The 15,410-nt window shown below is 42.8% G+C and overlaps 1 protein-coding gene across 1 annotated transcript; it reads right to left on the reverse strand.

The window, feature by feature from the left end:
• Positions 1-1,613: 1,613 nt before the first annotated feature.
• Positions 1,614-3,554, reverse strand: T265_03625 (hypothetical protein; the record flags this gene model as incomplete). The annotated part of the gene is made up of 1 exon (XM_009168160.1): positions 1,614-3,554. The coding sequence occupies one exon, from the start codon at positions 3,552-3,554 to the stop codon at positions 1,614-1,616; it is 1,941 nt and encodes a 646-aa protein (XP_009166424.1).
• Between the last annotated feature and the right edge of the window lie 11,856 nt (positions 3,555-15,410).

Here is a 15,410-nt window from a genome sequence, read left to right on the forward strand (position 1 = left end):
ATATATATATATATATATCGGGATAACATTAAAAGTCACAAGAATTTCGTCCGTCTCCAGAGAAAATCTTGCGACGTTGTCAGCAAAGTCGTCTTTCATAGCCGTATAAGTTTCTTAAGGGGTTCATTCCCCTGTGAGTGGTTTTCAAATTCTCACTAAAAATCTCTCCAACTCATGTGGTAGTCGGTCTAAGCCATCCACCATCAGTCTTATTGGGGAATCCAGCTCGTGAATTTTTGGTGGTCCATAAAGATGTGGCCAGACAGTACTTTCCGGATAAAACCGATACCACTTATCTTTCCCAAATGGCTTATGACGTCTCCTATTTTATTGTCACACAGCTATCCTACTCTGGATGATAAGAGAAGCTCCATAATCAATGCGAAAGTTCGTTGTTGTCTACTAGTCCCTGCACAACAGTGGTACTCTGTTTCACTCCGCTGTGTTGCTCCTCTTGTAGATAACTCAACTAAAACGTTATCAAAACCGTCAGAAAGAAACGCGTAGTGGATTTTCTTTCTGGACTGACTTCTTTTTCTGTTTTAAATCATATCTCGCTTCTAAATCATATCCCGCTTATCTTACAGAACCGTGAAAAAGGTGGAAGTAACATGTGCCTGCTCTCAACTGACCAAATTTCCAGAAGTCAAACGGACTCATCGCACTTTTCCATGCCAAGCACGCTTTGTGAAAGCAGGGAGAAGATACATATCGCGACACATATCTTCTTTCCTGATAAAAAAGGACGCAGTGTTTCAACCTGACTAAAAGTACACTCCTTTCATCTGCACTCAGACCTTAGGGTGTTTACCACATTCACGCTTTAAGGTGAAAAAATTAAACTGACAAGGATTCGTAAAGTGTACCTCCTCATGACCCTGTCAAAGCGGATATAAGGGACCGTGTTCTAATCTCGTTCCTCCAGTAGACTTGTAAAAATGAAACAAAACCCCGTGAACTCCAATTTTGAGTATGGACCTCTTCAAACTAATAATACCAACAGATTTTCAAATATGTTTCTTTTTGTGTACCCTATTTGAAATGAGCTTCAAATTTTGCACGTAAAATTTCACACTGTTCTTGCTATGCCGTCTTTTTTTATTACTACAATACGTGTTGATTGGAATCAACCCAGTCAAACTCACCATAGTGTTAAGTTTTTTTTGCTTATTGGAGGGTCTGAAAATCGTTGGTGTGGAACGGCCTTTTGTAACTACCCAAAGAAAGTGATAAGGAGTGCAGATCAAACCATGGCGAACTTTTATTACCACACAATCTTACCATATGATTTTCTTCAGGGACTCGTCATTTTTATGATAAATGAAGCTCTTCAAATTAGTTTGGTCCATCCGAACGTTCTGTTCATGATGTATACATCTGCGCCTCAATTATAACGTGCTTACAGTCCCGCTTAATCAATTCTAGTTTTCAGGATAAAAATAATCGTATTATCGATAGTTATTTATTATACCCGTCTCCATCTAGACAAAGCTACATGTCCCAGCATTGAATAATATAATATGAAAGACTGTGGTAATAAAGAAAGAAGGAAAATGCTTACAACGAATCGCTACGCATGTTCACTCATACACATATACTAACATACATAGTTTTCAGCTTCTCCACGCCAAGTCCAGCGGATTACCGTTTGTCATCAGCTTCCATAAAAGACAACGTTCTTCGACAAACTTTGGCGGAGTACAGACTGCCCCGTTTTCAATCAGGTTCACAGGAGTATTGCCCGGTTCAACGGGGTTCCAACTAAGAATACGGCCTGTTCGAGAAAATTCATGCATTACAGTGTTGAGCAAATCACTCTGTCTTCCCAAATCCTCCAGATGATCATGGTCATTTTGATCCAGCATAGATTGGATATAATCAGGATGTGTTGTATAGCCACGAAGATAGACCATTCCGTCCCAACCATGGAATGATAAGGATACGAAGGAAGTGAATGAATACGGGTCGAATCTGCGATGTTGACCTAAAAGGTAGTAATGATATACGAAATTCCCATGTGAGGAAGCCAACTGTTGGACAGTCTCCGCTAGTGGGCAGGTACAGCGAGCATCGGTTATAAGACCGGTCATCCGTGCCTCTACGTCAAACCCGAATGAATTACCCGATCTAGGGTAGGAACAGTATGTGGTTTTATTACTAACAATCAGATATTGGTCAATTATATCTTGTCCTATTTTTGTCCCACTGGTCAGAGTATTTATAAGGTACCGTCGATAAAAGCTTTCATCCCAAAAGGGTACAGTAATTGGACTGACAAACAGGGCGGTTTCGTGGGCTGTCTGACCTAATACTGTGGATAGGTGATAGATTGGTCGATACCATCTTTTGGGGTCAATCATTTCGTGGTCCACTATCAAGATTCGGTCCACCCAATCTTGCTCAGCCCCGCCCTGTATTTGCGCAGAAGATGGAAGACTGAAGAGAGAGTCTTTCATCCACGACTCAATCCGTGCCCAATTCCATAGACGGACGATATCTTTCGGATCTGTCAACAATCCATTCGAGCACGGTCTTGTACTGCCTGGCTCACAAGAATACAACCGACGTGAGTTCTCCACTGCTTCTTGAAGTGAACAATGCGGTTTTCGAACTGCCGGAGCGGAAATCCACAAGTTATCGAAAAGATTCTGACCCAATGAACTGAAAGCTAGTGCCAACGCACAGGTCGCTCCAGAACCGTAACCAAAGAGGGTTACACGAGCCGCATCACCTCCGAACGCACCAATATTGTTTCTCACCCAACGTAGCGCTGCCAGCTGATCATAAAGACCAATATTGGCTTCTTTAGTCTCTGGATGAATCAGGAAACCTAGAGGTCCAATGCGATAGTTCAGCGTCACATGAATAGCATCAACTAACTCCACTGTCCTTGGTTGTGGTTGCTGGCCTTGACTTACGGGAAGACCGCTTGCTCCACCGTAGGTGAAAAATAAACCATTTAGTACCACGATGACAGGTCTAAGCTCTGTTTTGGAAGAAGTCAGGGCCATGGCGGGGACGAAAACATTTAGGTAGAGACAGTCTTCATTTCCGATTATCTTATCCGTAACTGGTGATAGCTGCAGACAAGAGGATTTGTATACGGTTGCATTGTATGAATCGGTATTTGCAGAAAAATTATTGTTTGTCCATGCCTGTGCACATAAATGAGTTGTGGTTAGCTCTACTGGCCGCTTGAAACGATACTGACCAAGTGGAGGAAGAGCATACGGCAATCCAAGGAAAGATACAACACCTTTTGATTCGGTACCCTGTACAATACCACAAAAAGTAGAAACCACAGAGTTCACGGGAGGGCGAGTGCGACCAAAGAGCGGACCGATGAGAAAATACATAATCACAGCGATAGAAATTAGTAAGGCCAGCAGTAGGAACACATTCAGGCAGCATGCGCTGGACACACGACGTCTTAATCCGCCCACTCGCAAGTTGGAAACAGAAGGGGATCGGCCGTATGTGTCCTCATCCCACAACGACTGGTTTACAAATTTATCTGCGTCCGCACCTCTAGATGTCTGTGCAGTTCCTTCCATCTTATTTCCCACGTAAAAATCTTGGGGGTCTTTCACAGGCACCAGAGCTCATGTCTTGGTGCTAACCGACCAAGTTGCCGGAGTTGTTGAGACTTAAGTGGCCTGTTCCGATTCGATTTCAGCCAATCATCTGATAGCATTGCCGGCCAATCAGGTCCGCAGGTTACGCTCATCAGTCATTGGGTGGTTTTAGTTCCCGTGATTTGTGTGCAAACAAGGTGCGACAATTCTGTTTGACGCAGTGCAGAGTAAGCAACTCGGAAAGGAAGAAAACTGATAGCGTACCGCGTTAGAAGAGGAAGGGGAGTATTTTAAGATGACACAGTTGAAAATGTCTCAGAGCACACAAAGGCTGCACTTGTCCTGAGTCGGAAAGCATGGTTCCCAATTTTCAACAAATCAAGCACCCACGTCTTCCAACCTGAAGTCTATTTACTAAAGAGCAGTTTCCGTCTCACTGTACAAATTCGTGACTAGATGCCATCAATTAAAGCGCAGAACGTAAAGCTTTGCAATCAAAATTGATGTGCCTTGAAATTAAACATGGCAGCAAACGAGAATTGACAGAGAAAATGAGGTGGAATTCATCTACGAAGGAGATTGAAGTCCTTCTGATGAACGCAGTTACGTTTAAAAACAAACATCCGAACAGTACTCCACTTTTCAATGGAATAGTCTGAACATTTCCTCAGTATCACTAACCCAGATTCAAATAGGTGCGTTGTTCAAGCCGCTCAACCTTCGAAATTTACCTCAAAGGTGCGAGCCGACTGCAAACAAATGTGCAGCCTGATAATCTATTCAACTGACTGAAGCTCCTTCACTCACGGACTCCAACATGAAGGTCTGAAGCAGAACCAAATGTGCAGATATTTGACGTTAGATTCAGTCCTTCTTTATTACTGCATTACGACGCCCAAACGCTACAAGGCCGTCAGGTTTAGACGCCATGAGTGATTTGGTGTCCATGCTTGTATGTTCCCATCATGAGCAAAAGCAAATAACTATTAAGAAGGAACGAAGGCCGAAATTTATTCAGTCCCTGAATAACATCTCTAGACCTTAAAATTAGACGACATTTTTACATGATCCTAATTCCAAGAGGCCAAGCCGACTGGGACTCATAAATCATGGGAACTGGGTTCGTCATCGAAAAATGTGTACAACCCAGCCCAATGTAGTTGTCTTCTACCTTCGTGGCTTCCGAAACTGGAACCTTAACTTGCAGCTATCCAGCATGATGCGACCGACGTTCACAGCAAAACTGCGGTCATTTACAAGGTAAAGTAGCGCTGTTACGGCGCGCTTCTCAGTTTCATGTAACTTTAGTTAGAATACAGTGAAAACGGCAGATCCCAAAGCTCGCACCTTCGTCAATGTAAAAAATAGCATGCAACATAGGGTACTTAGGATAGCAGGCAGATACCGCTTCAGTAACTTGGGTGAAGTGATACCTCTGACCTATGTTGGCCTTAGGAACACTGTCACAACCGAGTATGACTATGCTACTCGATATCTGGTTAATCTTCGGTGAAGTGGACAAAAAAAACAGAACCTCCAATCAATTTCGGCACTGATATCATGGTGGAATCACCATTTCCCAGATAACACATAGTTCACTCAGTCCAGTACTGGGCTACACATACCCAAGTGGTTACTAATGAAAGCTAGTTTAGTCAGTCAGCTGATTTTCCTCATTTCCTCATAATTCTGGTTATGGCTCGATTTGACCGCATCTGAAAGATGTATTTCCACTCGTACAGTACACGAAACCACGCGGAACTGATAATAGATGCCTGAGTTGAATAACAACCGCAATCCCCAACTCCACTTTCGTTTAACAAGCCCGAGATACTTCGAGTAGAAAGCAGAATAAGCTGAGTGAACCCCGGATCGTTACTTTCATAAAGGAAACTACTCACAAGGCTGCCGAAAACTCGTCGACAGCCCACGACCGGTTTTGACCTTCTTGTGGCTCATCAGGTAGGCGCAGTCCCCGAGTTTCGGACAACTTTGTTCTACTTGAACCGTTCTACTTGAATCGCTACTGCTTGGCCTTCTACCCTCACATCCACTCCGACATGAGCTTTCACAATTTCTATCGTTTACTCGGTTGGTAAGAACAAACATGAAGTCGAACGGTTGAGACAGATCGCTTGAGAGAAAGCAAGGAGTACTTAACGTAGTCGCTAACGTTGCTTACGGCTGAGATTCGAGTAACACGACTCACATTGACCGATGTGGCAGTGCATGCTCGCCAAATGGCCTGGAAACAAAGAAATAATGCACGACAATAATTTCTGTCGGCCAATTCGAATTAGCTCAATATTTACGTCTCAGCTAGTGGAATGTCACAAGTCCTAGTCAAAACAAAAAGCGGTAACCTAATACTCCTAATCTGTTTGTTGTGAGCAAAGCTATTGTGTGAGGATGGGTAGGTCAGAGACTTCCATGCAAAGTACAAACAAACGACGCGAAAAAAATACGAGAACAAAACATCGCTGAGTCAGCTTCCAGAGACTGCTGATTAAGCAAAGCACTGACGACCCTCATTAACTGCTTGCAGATCCTATTGGTTGTTTCATTCGAGCGTAAATTCAAGAGATGATGTTGTAGCTTTCTGTTGATTGAAATATACAAATCAGAGACTTCAAAGTGAGTACTTCAAATTGGACATTTGTAGGCTTCGTGGAGATTTCGTCCTGTAAGTGAAACATAGATGGACGAAATCCCACAAAAACCCCAAATCTCCTCACACTACCAACAATTTGTAGACCTCTTCTAAGGATCACAAAGGCATTTCGTCTACAGGATTTTAATCAAGGAAACTTTGGTATCATGATCGAACATTGTGAATGAGAGGATTATCCAAGTAGTGGGTTGTGATGAATGCAATGGTTAGGTGTCAACGACGTTTACTTCTGTACAGACAAGACAAGGCGCTCACGGGTTTCTGACTGTATATGCCGTGAGCAGTTATACTGGGTGTAAGTGCAGCTTCACCATTGCTATCTGCACTAAACGGCCTTACGTCTAACAGACGGGTTCATCTTGTTCTATCGATACTGTCTCCAGAGCTTCTTGTTAACAGGGCAAATAGAGAAATACACTCATTTGCAAATCAATTTGGTTTTCACGGGAAACTCAACTGAATCTCTCGTTTATGATGTTCTACAAATGAGTGTATTTCTCGAAAACAGTGCAATTTGAGTTCAAGTAGAACATAAGGTTGATGGAAACTCGGGGACTGCGCCTACCTGATAAGTCCCAAGAAGGGCGAAACCCGTCGTGGGCTATCGAAGAGTTGTCAGCAACCTTGTGAGTAGTTTCATTCATGAAAAGGGCAAACAGAGTTTTGTCGACAGCTGTGGCTATCTCAGTTTAACATGTCGCATCAGCAACAAATCAAGAAGTGAACAAAACTGCGAATCGTTCCTCAGGTTTCCCAAGCCTGCATGTAGTCAGTGTGCAGTCCAAAGAGTTCACAGAAGCTGAGCTAGAGTTTTGATCGATTGGTCACCCTTGTTGTATCAACGACAAATACCGTTACTTTTGGTGCATCACTGCTTTCAGGTTTTGCTATGATGCAAAGCGCTCTTTGTAACTAACCTTGTGTCAGATAGGCAGTAAGAGGAGTTCTAGGGTAGTTCGACCTTAATCAGTTAGGGTTGAGAGTAAGCTGATGTAGCCTGTGAGATGAATCAGCTTCAAGTTGCCTGAACATGCCAGCTGGTATTGTCTGAGAAGAAGAAAAATCAAGGGAGCGCTACAACGCTACAACGGGCGTTCTTGATTGGTCTATCATCAGTTCAACAAACTCAATCAGCAAAACCGGAGGTTATCAGAGGGCTCTGAAGCAAGTGTGGAACATCGTAAATGTGTCAGACCGACTGGGTGAGAAGTATTGCCTCACAACCGCCCTTGTTGCTATGGGAGTCAAGATTAAAAATTTATAACCCCATCCATTTTGTCCGTGACTAGAACAGCGATTCACAAAGAACTGGCGCCTTTCTCCCTGGCTTACCTTGAAGTCACGTTCTCATTTGATGTATCAAAAAGGTGGAGAAAAGGTAGCTAGATTGTCAATACGGTTGGGTTCCCTTTTCCCTTCAGGTTGAAGCAGTGTTTTTTCCCGTAAAATGATATGCAAACCCAGTGAGAAAATTATCTGGCAATGGATGCAAATTTTGTAAAGCAACTTGTAATTTCTGAAGCGCACTAAAATTTATTTGCCATCAAAAAATATGTTGAAAATGTTTTGGTGAAGGATGCTCTCGATCTTTGATTTACTGCAACGGTTAAGTCTATTCCCATCTATGGATCTATGTGACCGTCGAAATCCGCTGGAACGACCGACAAAAATCGTAAGCGTGCAAAAGAGACCAGCTCCACTGTGAGTCATACTGGTGTGTCTGGTTCGTGGCCTCATCACATTCCAAGGATTTGAACAAACTTGTCCTGGTTTCAGCACGTTTCAGCCATAATGCAAATCAGTTCGGACGGTCGAGCCGATCCCACCAGTCGACTGACCCTGTTTTCTTACCGAAGGTCTCGTTAAACAGTTGAATAATTATTACAACATCAGTACTGAGAACTAGGCTCCGAAGTGGACACGAAGGTGACTAGGAAGGTGGATCTTACCAAAACCGGCGGTCAAGTTTATGATCGGTAGTGGGAGGAGATTTAGATATTTCCAATGGAGGTTTTGTCCTGTCAGCGAAGATAATTTATGCTGAAAAGCCGAGAAGCATTGTAGAGCTGTTTCATCTTTATTGAGAATCATCAGCAGTGTGAATATCGTGAAACTCCTAGGAGTTTTGAGTCACACTTTGGACTCCGGACTTCGTTCCGCAGGAAGTCCATATGTTTAACTGTTTCTTGCTGCGTCGTAAAACGAGTCTGACTTTTTAGAAGTTCCATTCCTACGGTGTTCGCAGAATAAGTTTCTGCAATGGGGAAGTAAACAAGTAGAAACTGGCCAGACGCCTACGTTTTGCACTCGGCTTCAGGCTTTCCATCCTTCTACCCATTGAATTATCTGAGCTGACGAACATATGCCATTAGCCTGTCTTGCTGTCAATAGGATGTCCCCATTTCCCTCATCCTACAGTTTCATTCCCGTGGATTTTCGCTATCCTGTATTATGCTTCTGTGAACCATGGTTGCCGGCCGCTACATGAATATAGCAGCCTATCAGTTGTGTACTACAACTCTATAAAATACCTCAACCACTTCTTTCCATTTGTGTATACTTTCGCCAAGCAAGGGCTCAATCTGACAATGCTTGTGTATAGCCACCATAGTCATAGGATTCCGGCAATGAGTTCATCAACACTCTCACTTTACTGTTCATTGCATCAGACGTGAAAATGGACGCATAGTTGCGCTTCAGCTTCCTTAAAACGGCGGTGATTCTTCTGGCATTGTCCTTGTTCCAGTACGAATACACTTGAAAAACTGGCCCATTAAGGTCACATTATTCATCAAACTGAGACCAAACCCAAATCCGCGTGAGATGTCGATTAAGTGACTTCCAAGGTCAACAACAACACGGGATGCGTTTCGTGCAGCTTGCTCTATTCAAAATACAACAGACCGATAAATCTTTGTCCAGGTTGATCGGGACATCAGCCTGATATCGCAGATGTTTTCAATTTCAAGCCTCACTTATTTGAGCGATTTACCAATTTTGAATCTGTAATACTCATCCTCAGCTTACGGCTGAACGGCACCAGGCGTTCACAATGAAAAAAAACTGGTATAATTGGAAATATTGTCCCTTGTAAATGTTCTCATATGTGCTGTACAAGTGTTTCTGTGTCCTCAGACACTTACGAACTACATTACCTTGTAAAAGCACGAACCGAACGGTGGTTTTGAGTTCAGCAACACACGATAGCCTTCAATTAATACGCTCCTTTGCATGCCAATTTGATTTTCACGCGAGATTCGTTTGAACACAAGCTAATTCTCTCGTTTATGTTCGATACACGGTACTCTTCTTCTTGGGTACAAGAGTTGATGTGGACTGCCCTGTTATGGAAGTGTCACGTTCCAGGTTTATCGGCTGTTTGTGCTCTACTCTGACTAGCTATAATAATATCCGAGTGGTGTTCACCATTCCGGTCCGGATATCAGCAATTTGTGGGTTAGTGGACAGTACTTCAAAATTAGACAGCTGATTTGATTGTTATCCACAATAGGACGTGCGGAGCGTTCACGCGCACACGGTTGAGAAGACTGGTATAAATGATCCGAGGATGACGAAACAGGTTTTACTCATACTGTAGGAAGCTCAAATCTACGCCAATAGAAAAGTCGTCCCAGCGCTCGGTTGTACATAATCGCCCTGCAATAGGTGAAATGACTGATCTCCCTGTTGGTCAAAATGCCTGAGCATTGAATGTCGATTCTACCTGTAACACTAAAGTGCAGTCGCGCTTAAACAAAAGTAAAATGATCGCTCAGAACCGTTACGATTGTTTTGCTCATTGTGAATAAGAAAAAGTATGTGTATGTTTACCAAGGAGCAGCCCGAATACGGCCATTCATGACCATCTGAATTCTAAGTCAACTTTGCCACCCGTTCGGTCAAAGTGATCCATAACCGTTATTATCATCCATCTGACCGGTTACCAATTTTTGGTGATCCCAACAGACTCTAGCATACTGGTGCGCCTTTTCCTTGCTGAGTTGCAAACGGTGCGGACAATTTTACAATTTTTGGCCGTCTGCTGTCAGTGAAACATCAATAAAATAGATTACCAACAATTTAATACCTCGAACAGGTTGCAAAACTCCTAATGACGCTTCAGCTTTTCGACAGAAATGATTTTTCGGAATAATACGGAGCCAATTTCCGAGTTACAGTGAATGGACTTGTGCGATTTGTTGAGAGTTTCACCGTAGGCACATGTGCGGTCCACAAGTGATAATGTTGAATGTTAAAATCTGCAATCAAAGTGTCTAAAGTTTTACAGGCAAATCAGGAAATAGACGGTTAATTTTTAGTTCGCAGGCTAATAATTGAACATTTTCTCTCAGGTGTGATACTACCGAGGGATATTGTTACTGTTTTAATGAAGATTTTGTCCTGTAAGTGAGTTAGTCAATGCTGGGAGGTCGAGAAGCACTGTTGTTGCTCGAGAAGCCAGTCAACACGTGTGACTACGTGATGTTGACGTTGTGACTAAAAGATGAGAAGCGCTGTCTGGTCTAATTACGATCTACTCAAACCGGTGACGAGCTATTGGTGGCCAGACGATTAAGTGTTCGAACCACTGATCAGGAGATCGCAGGTTTAGCACTCCCTCGAGTTCCGTGAGGAGCACACTGCTGACGATTCTCAATGAAGAGGAAACAGCTGTACAGTGCTTCTCGGCTTTTCATCATAGACTAGCTTCACTCACAGGACCAAATTTCCACTAAAACTTCTCATGTTAGCAATATTGCTACAGTTTCTTACCTCAAACCATTGCTCAGCTGAACGTTGGGTTCAAAGCAATTCTTCAAGAAAACCTTAATTGTCAGGCACTATAAAATTATATACCATATTCAAATGCAGTCATTGCCACCTAACAGGTATACTGGCATTAGTTCAGAAAACTGCAAAGTTATTCACTATTGCTTAAGTTTTTATCCATTTTGAACAATCCTGCTGGTTTTCAGGATGATATCTGTTGGACTGAAGAGCATAACAGGTACAGCAGAATACACTTATCTGGTTTTTTGGGAAACTCGCCTGGAGCTTAATCTCTCGTTTATGATATTTTCAAACAACTGAATGTTTTTGAGTGTGTATCCCTCCTCACGTTTTAGTTGGTACCATATTCAAGATGTCGCGATATATGTATACACCTAATTCACTACTCATAAGGTTACTGAAAGCTCTTCGACAGCCCACGACCGGTTTCGTGCTTCTTGGGACTCATCAATAAGCGCAATCCCCGAGTTTCCATCAACCTTATTTTCTACTTGAACCTAAATTGCACGAAATTAGCACTCATTTACAAACCAATTTCGCTTTGCGGGAGACCCTCCTCAAACCCAGCTGAATCTCTCGTCTATGCTGTTTTTGAACAACTGAATGTGCTGCACCAGACTGTCTCATGTTTGAGTTAGTACCTGATGAGCAACCTTATGAATAGTGTATTACGTCCAGGTACAGCGGAACTTGGTGTTCTACGACGCTTCTCCTCCAAAATCACATAATATAGTGTTTTTCAGATAAGGTGATGATTGTCTAGGTATAGTCCAGATGGATGTTTGGACTCCAATGATGACCTTATTAGTTAACTCTAACGTACACTGCCATGGCTGGATCGTGAATTAAAGATACCTCATTCAAAAAGTTGATGTAACCACGTGGCTCGTGCATCGCATTGTACCGGTGAGGGGTGGAATCGACAGCGATTCGTTCCATCTGTGCACTTCAAAGCAGCACGTTGTAACTAAGGTATGTTGATACGATTGAGATATGTTCACTCTTGATGTTGTCAACTCAGTGTATTGTTGCATTTAAATGTACGGTCCTTTATAGGTAGGATAGGTATTATTAGAAAATCTTCACGGTTGACTGTCCGCCTGAGGGGAGTTGGCAAACCGGCTTCTGAGGAGGTCGGAAAGGAAGGTATCCGTACCACTTCAGGATTAGTGAACTACAAAAGGCTGGTTTCAGTAGCTGTCTCTAAGTGAAATGGCATTTTAATAACTCTGTTGTCTAGCATCGAATTTCTTTGAAAACGCTTGATTTGATCGAAGAAATCTCCCCATAGGAAGATCCTATTCTGAGCGCTAGTGATACACTTTCTTCCTTGCGGTCAGATAGGATTCAACGCTACATTTAAAAATCCAACGGGACAGTCGCTCACTTGATCACCAACAGTCAAATGGCACTACCGGGCAAATAATATAATTTGGCTTCACCCGATTTGGGACAGGAAATACGAGGCATTTGGTTTGCACAGCTACCGAGTGAAGACCGACCCAATGCTGTTGAATAACTTTCAACTACCAGGCTGTAGCAAGTGAACCTGCCTAATTATGTGCCACTGATCTAGATTCTTTCATGATGGCGAAAAAATGTTGCCAAACTATTAAGGTGCAGCCTAAAAACATAACAGGAAAATATGCCAATAAAATTCTTATCCGAAAGACTATTCGAAATCACAGTTGAAAGTCTGTCCAGGGAAAATAATCAAGTTATCCGTGGGTTTTGCTAAAATGACATCTAAAACGAGCCGATTTCCGGACAGGAAGATCCAAAATCTCAAGAAGTTGATAGATTCTTCAGAAAGACTAATCTTTTATTCGTTTTTTTACAAACCTTTTCAGCCGACCCAGCATTCCGACGGAAACCCTCCGTAAAAATGACCACTGTAACTGTGTCTGGCATAGGAGAATATTGTGTTTGTCACTTTAGGAACAACTCACGCCTAGTGATCAGCTTTTTCATTTGAGTCTAAAAGTTGACAAACAGAGAGAAGTAATATTCAGAAAATCGTTTGCGGAAGTCCCTTTATGCCATAAATTCTACGGTAATGTGGGTCCAAATTTCTAGGGACAGAAGCAGACGAATAATACCATGACAGGTCGTGATAGACTGTCACAAATTGTTCACTAACTTCACTAGATGGTGGAGTTATTGTCTCCAGTCCCTATGGTGGGGTGTGGGTTGCCATGACATCTTAGTTGCCTGGCGTGACACCCCAAACTGACATTTACTTTGCACTGATATTTGAGTTCTATGTCCAAATGAGGAGCCGAAATCGGCGTAACAACCTATTTACAGGATAGGCTAAGGGACATATCACGTCAGCAGGTTCCAGTTTTCCTCAGGTGTTGTTAACAGTTCCGTGGACTTTATCCGTAAACTGGGACAGGGCGGTGAAACAAGGGGCATTGTTCCGTCACAAAACTGTAATCTAAGATTTTGGTTGACTTCTCATTTCACGAACTACTAGAGAGAGCTTAGCTGTCATCCACCCGCTGATATGCCAATAGAATACTAATATTGTGTGACAAGACCGGGTGAGGTCATTCATCTTCCTGGGTTTGAGGGTCTTTCATATGGTCCCTTCATGATCCTGCAATCTAGTAACATCATGGTGCACTTTATGAAATGGACTTATTCCACCACCGTTGCCCATGGTAACGCAAGTTCATTCAACTGGGGAAGGGAAATCTAGGTTATCTTTTTACTAGGATAAACAACCCATCTTTGCATAGTGATAAGGCTTTCCTTGAAACCAATTCTCCACTCTGCCCGCTCGGTGTGTACACAAACAATAAGCAGGGTAGTACTGCAGGTAAACTGAAACCTAATTTCCTTAAAATACTTCCTAACCACAGAGTGGTGCTACCTTCAAATCGCTCCATGATTTGCATTTCACTTTTGGCCCGTTTTGAGGATATCAGCGACTTCCTAATTCGATCAACTAAGTGTGACGTCTATCAGTGTGACCTTGACAAGTTTATAAAAAACTGTCCATACAAGCGAGTTATGCGGAGACCTTATCCTTGAGGCTGCTGTGAACAAAAAGGTAGCTAGTAGTACGAGTACAGATTAATTAGCTGTCAAAACGATCAGAAAGCGGGTCAATCGTCGGGGGAGGCGTGACTATAACATACAAGGTAGTGACATTCAGTGAAAGCCAGTGTTGAAAGAAAAAGTTCTTTTCAGAGGGGATCATGCAATGAGTGGCAAAGGTTGCTTCAATGAAGATAATGAAATCCAGGCCCCTGAGACCTTCACTTAGAACTCCCACAATTGGCTGAGATAAAAACTCGGGAGTAGTACAAATATTGTGGTGCGACTGAGTGATTTCGTGAGGTCAAGCAGGCATGCGTACCTCTCCTGTCTGCAAACAGTGCACGTTAGTCACGTGTAGGTTTTCCTCACAGTGTTGTGGAATGTAGGTAGCTCGGGTGCGCTTGTTGGTTGTTGGTCTGTTCGCCGAGCTTGGCAGTTGGATTGCAAACGTTTCACAACCAATCGAGGTGACACCATCAGTGCAGGGTTGAGTGCACTGACAGTGTCACCTCTATCGGTGATGAAACGTTTGCAATCCAATTTCCTCACAGTGTTGACTTGTTTCCTACTGTCAAATTGGTCCGAGTGTATTTTCATCATTTTACATACTCAGCTGTGCACACGGGTGAAAACATTTTACCTTTTATTTTTCCGTTTTTCTTTGAAAATTCGCCGAATTCATGAAAAGTCAATTTGTTGAACATGATACTGATCGCATGCATGATACACGACGGCGGATCTCTGGCCTTTGGGCAACAGTCTTGGAAATAGAGGAACCTGGACAAACTCGTAATGCCTATAAATCTCATCCGCGCTAGAAAGACATAGTCTGCTTTGGGAAAAAATTACTGACGACAGCCCACGACGAGTTTTACCCTTCTTGATACTCATCAGGTGGGCACAGTCCTCGAGTTTCCGTCAACCTACTTGCTCTACTTTGTCCCGAAGGTAAAGTAATTTTTTCCACAAGATCACAGTGTCCTAAAATCCAACACAAATAAAGCATGAGTTCGTATGTTATTTTGGTTGACTTTGTCTAATTTGGTCACAAGATCTTCCAGTATTTGACCGTCCATATTCTCTCTTTAAAGAAGGTAACTTGTTTTGTTTTAGTTACCATAAAAAAGGTGACGAACCCCTAATGTGTAGTCAAGTCGAAAGTGCGGCATTTAAAGATGCTACTTGGGCTATGAAAAGACCAATTAGTGTCATGCGCAGGGCGTTGTCGAGTGCCCTTCATAGTACAAAGATAACGTTCGGCCTTGGGCTAACATATTACAATGCAACTTGACAGAACCGAACAGGATCACAGCGTTTATTTCTGA

The sequence above is a fragment of the Opisthorchis viverrini genome, assembly GCF_000715545.1.
Source record: "Opisthorchis viverrini unplaced genomic scaffold opera_v5_55, whole genome shotgun sequence".
Classification (NCBI taxonomy): Eukaryota; Metazoa; Platyhelminthes; class Trematoda; order Opisthorchiida; family Opisthorchiidae; genus Opisthorchis; species Opisthorchis viverrini.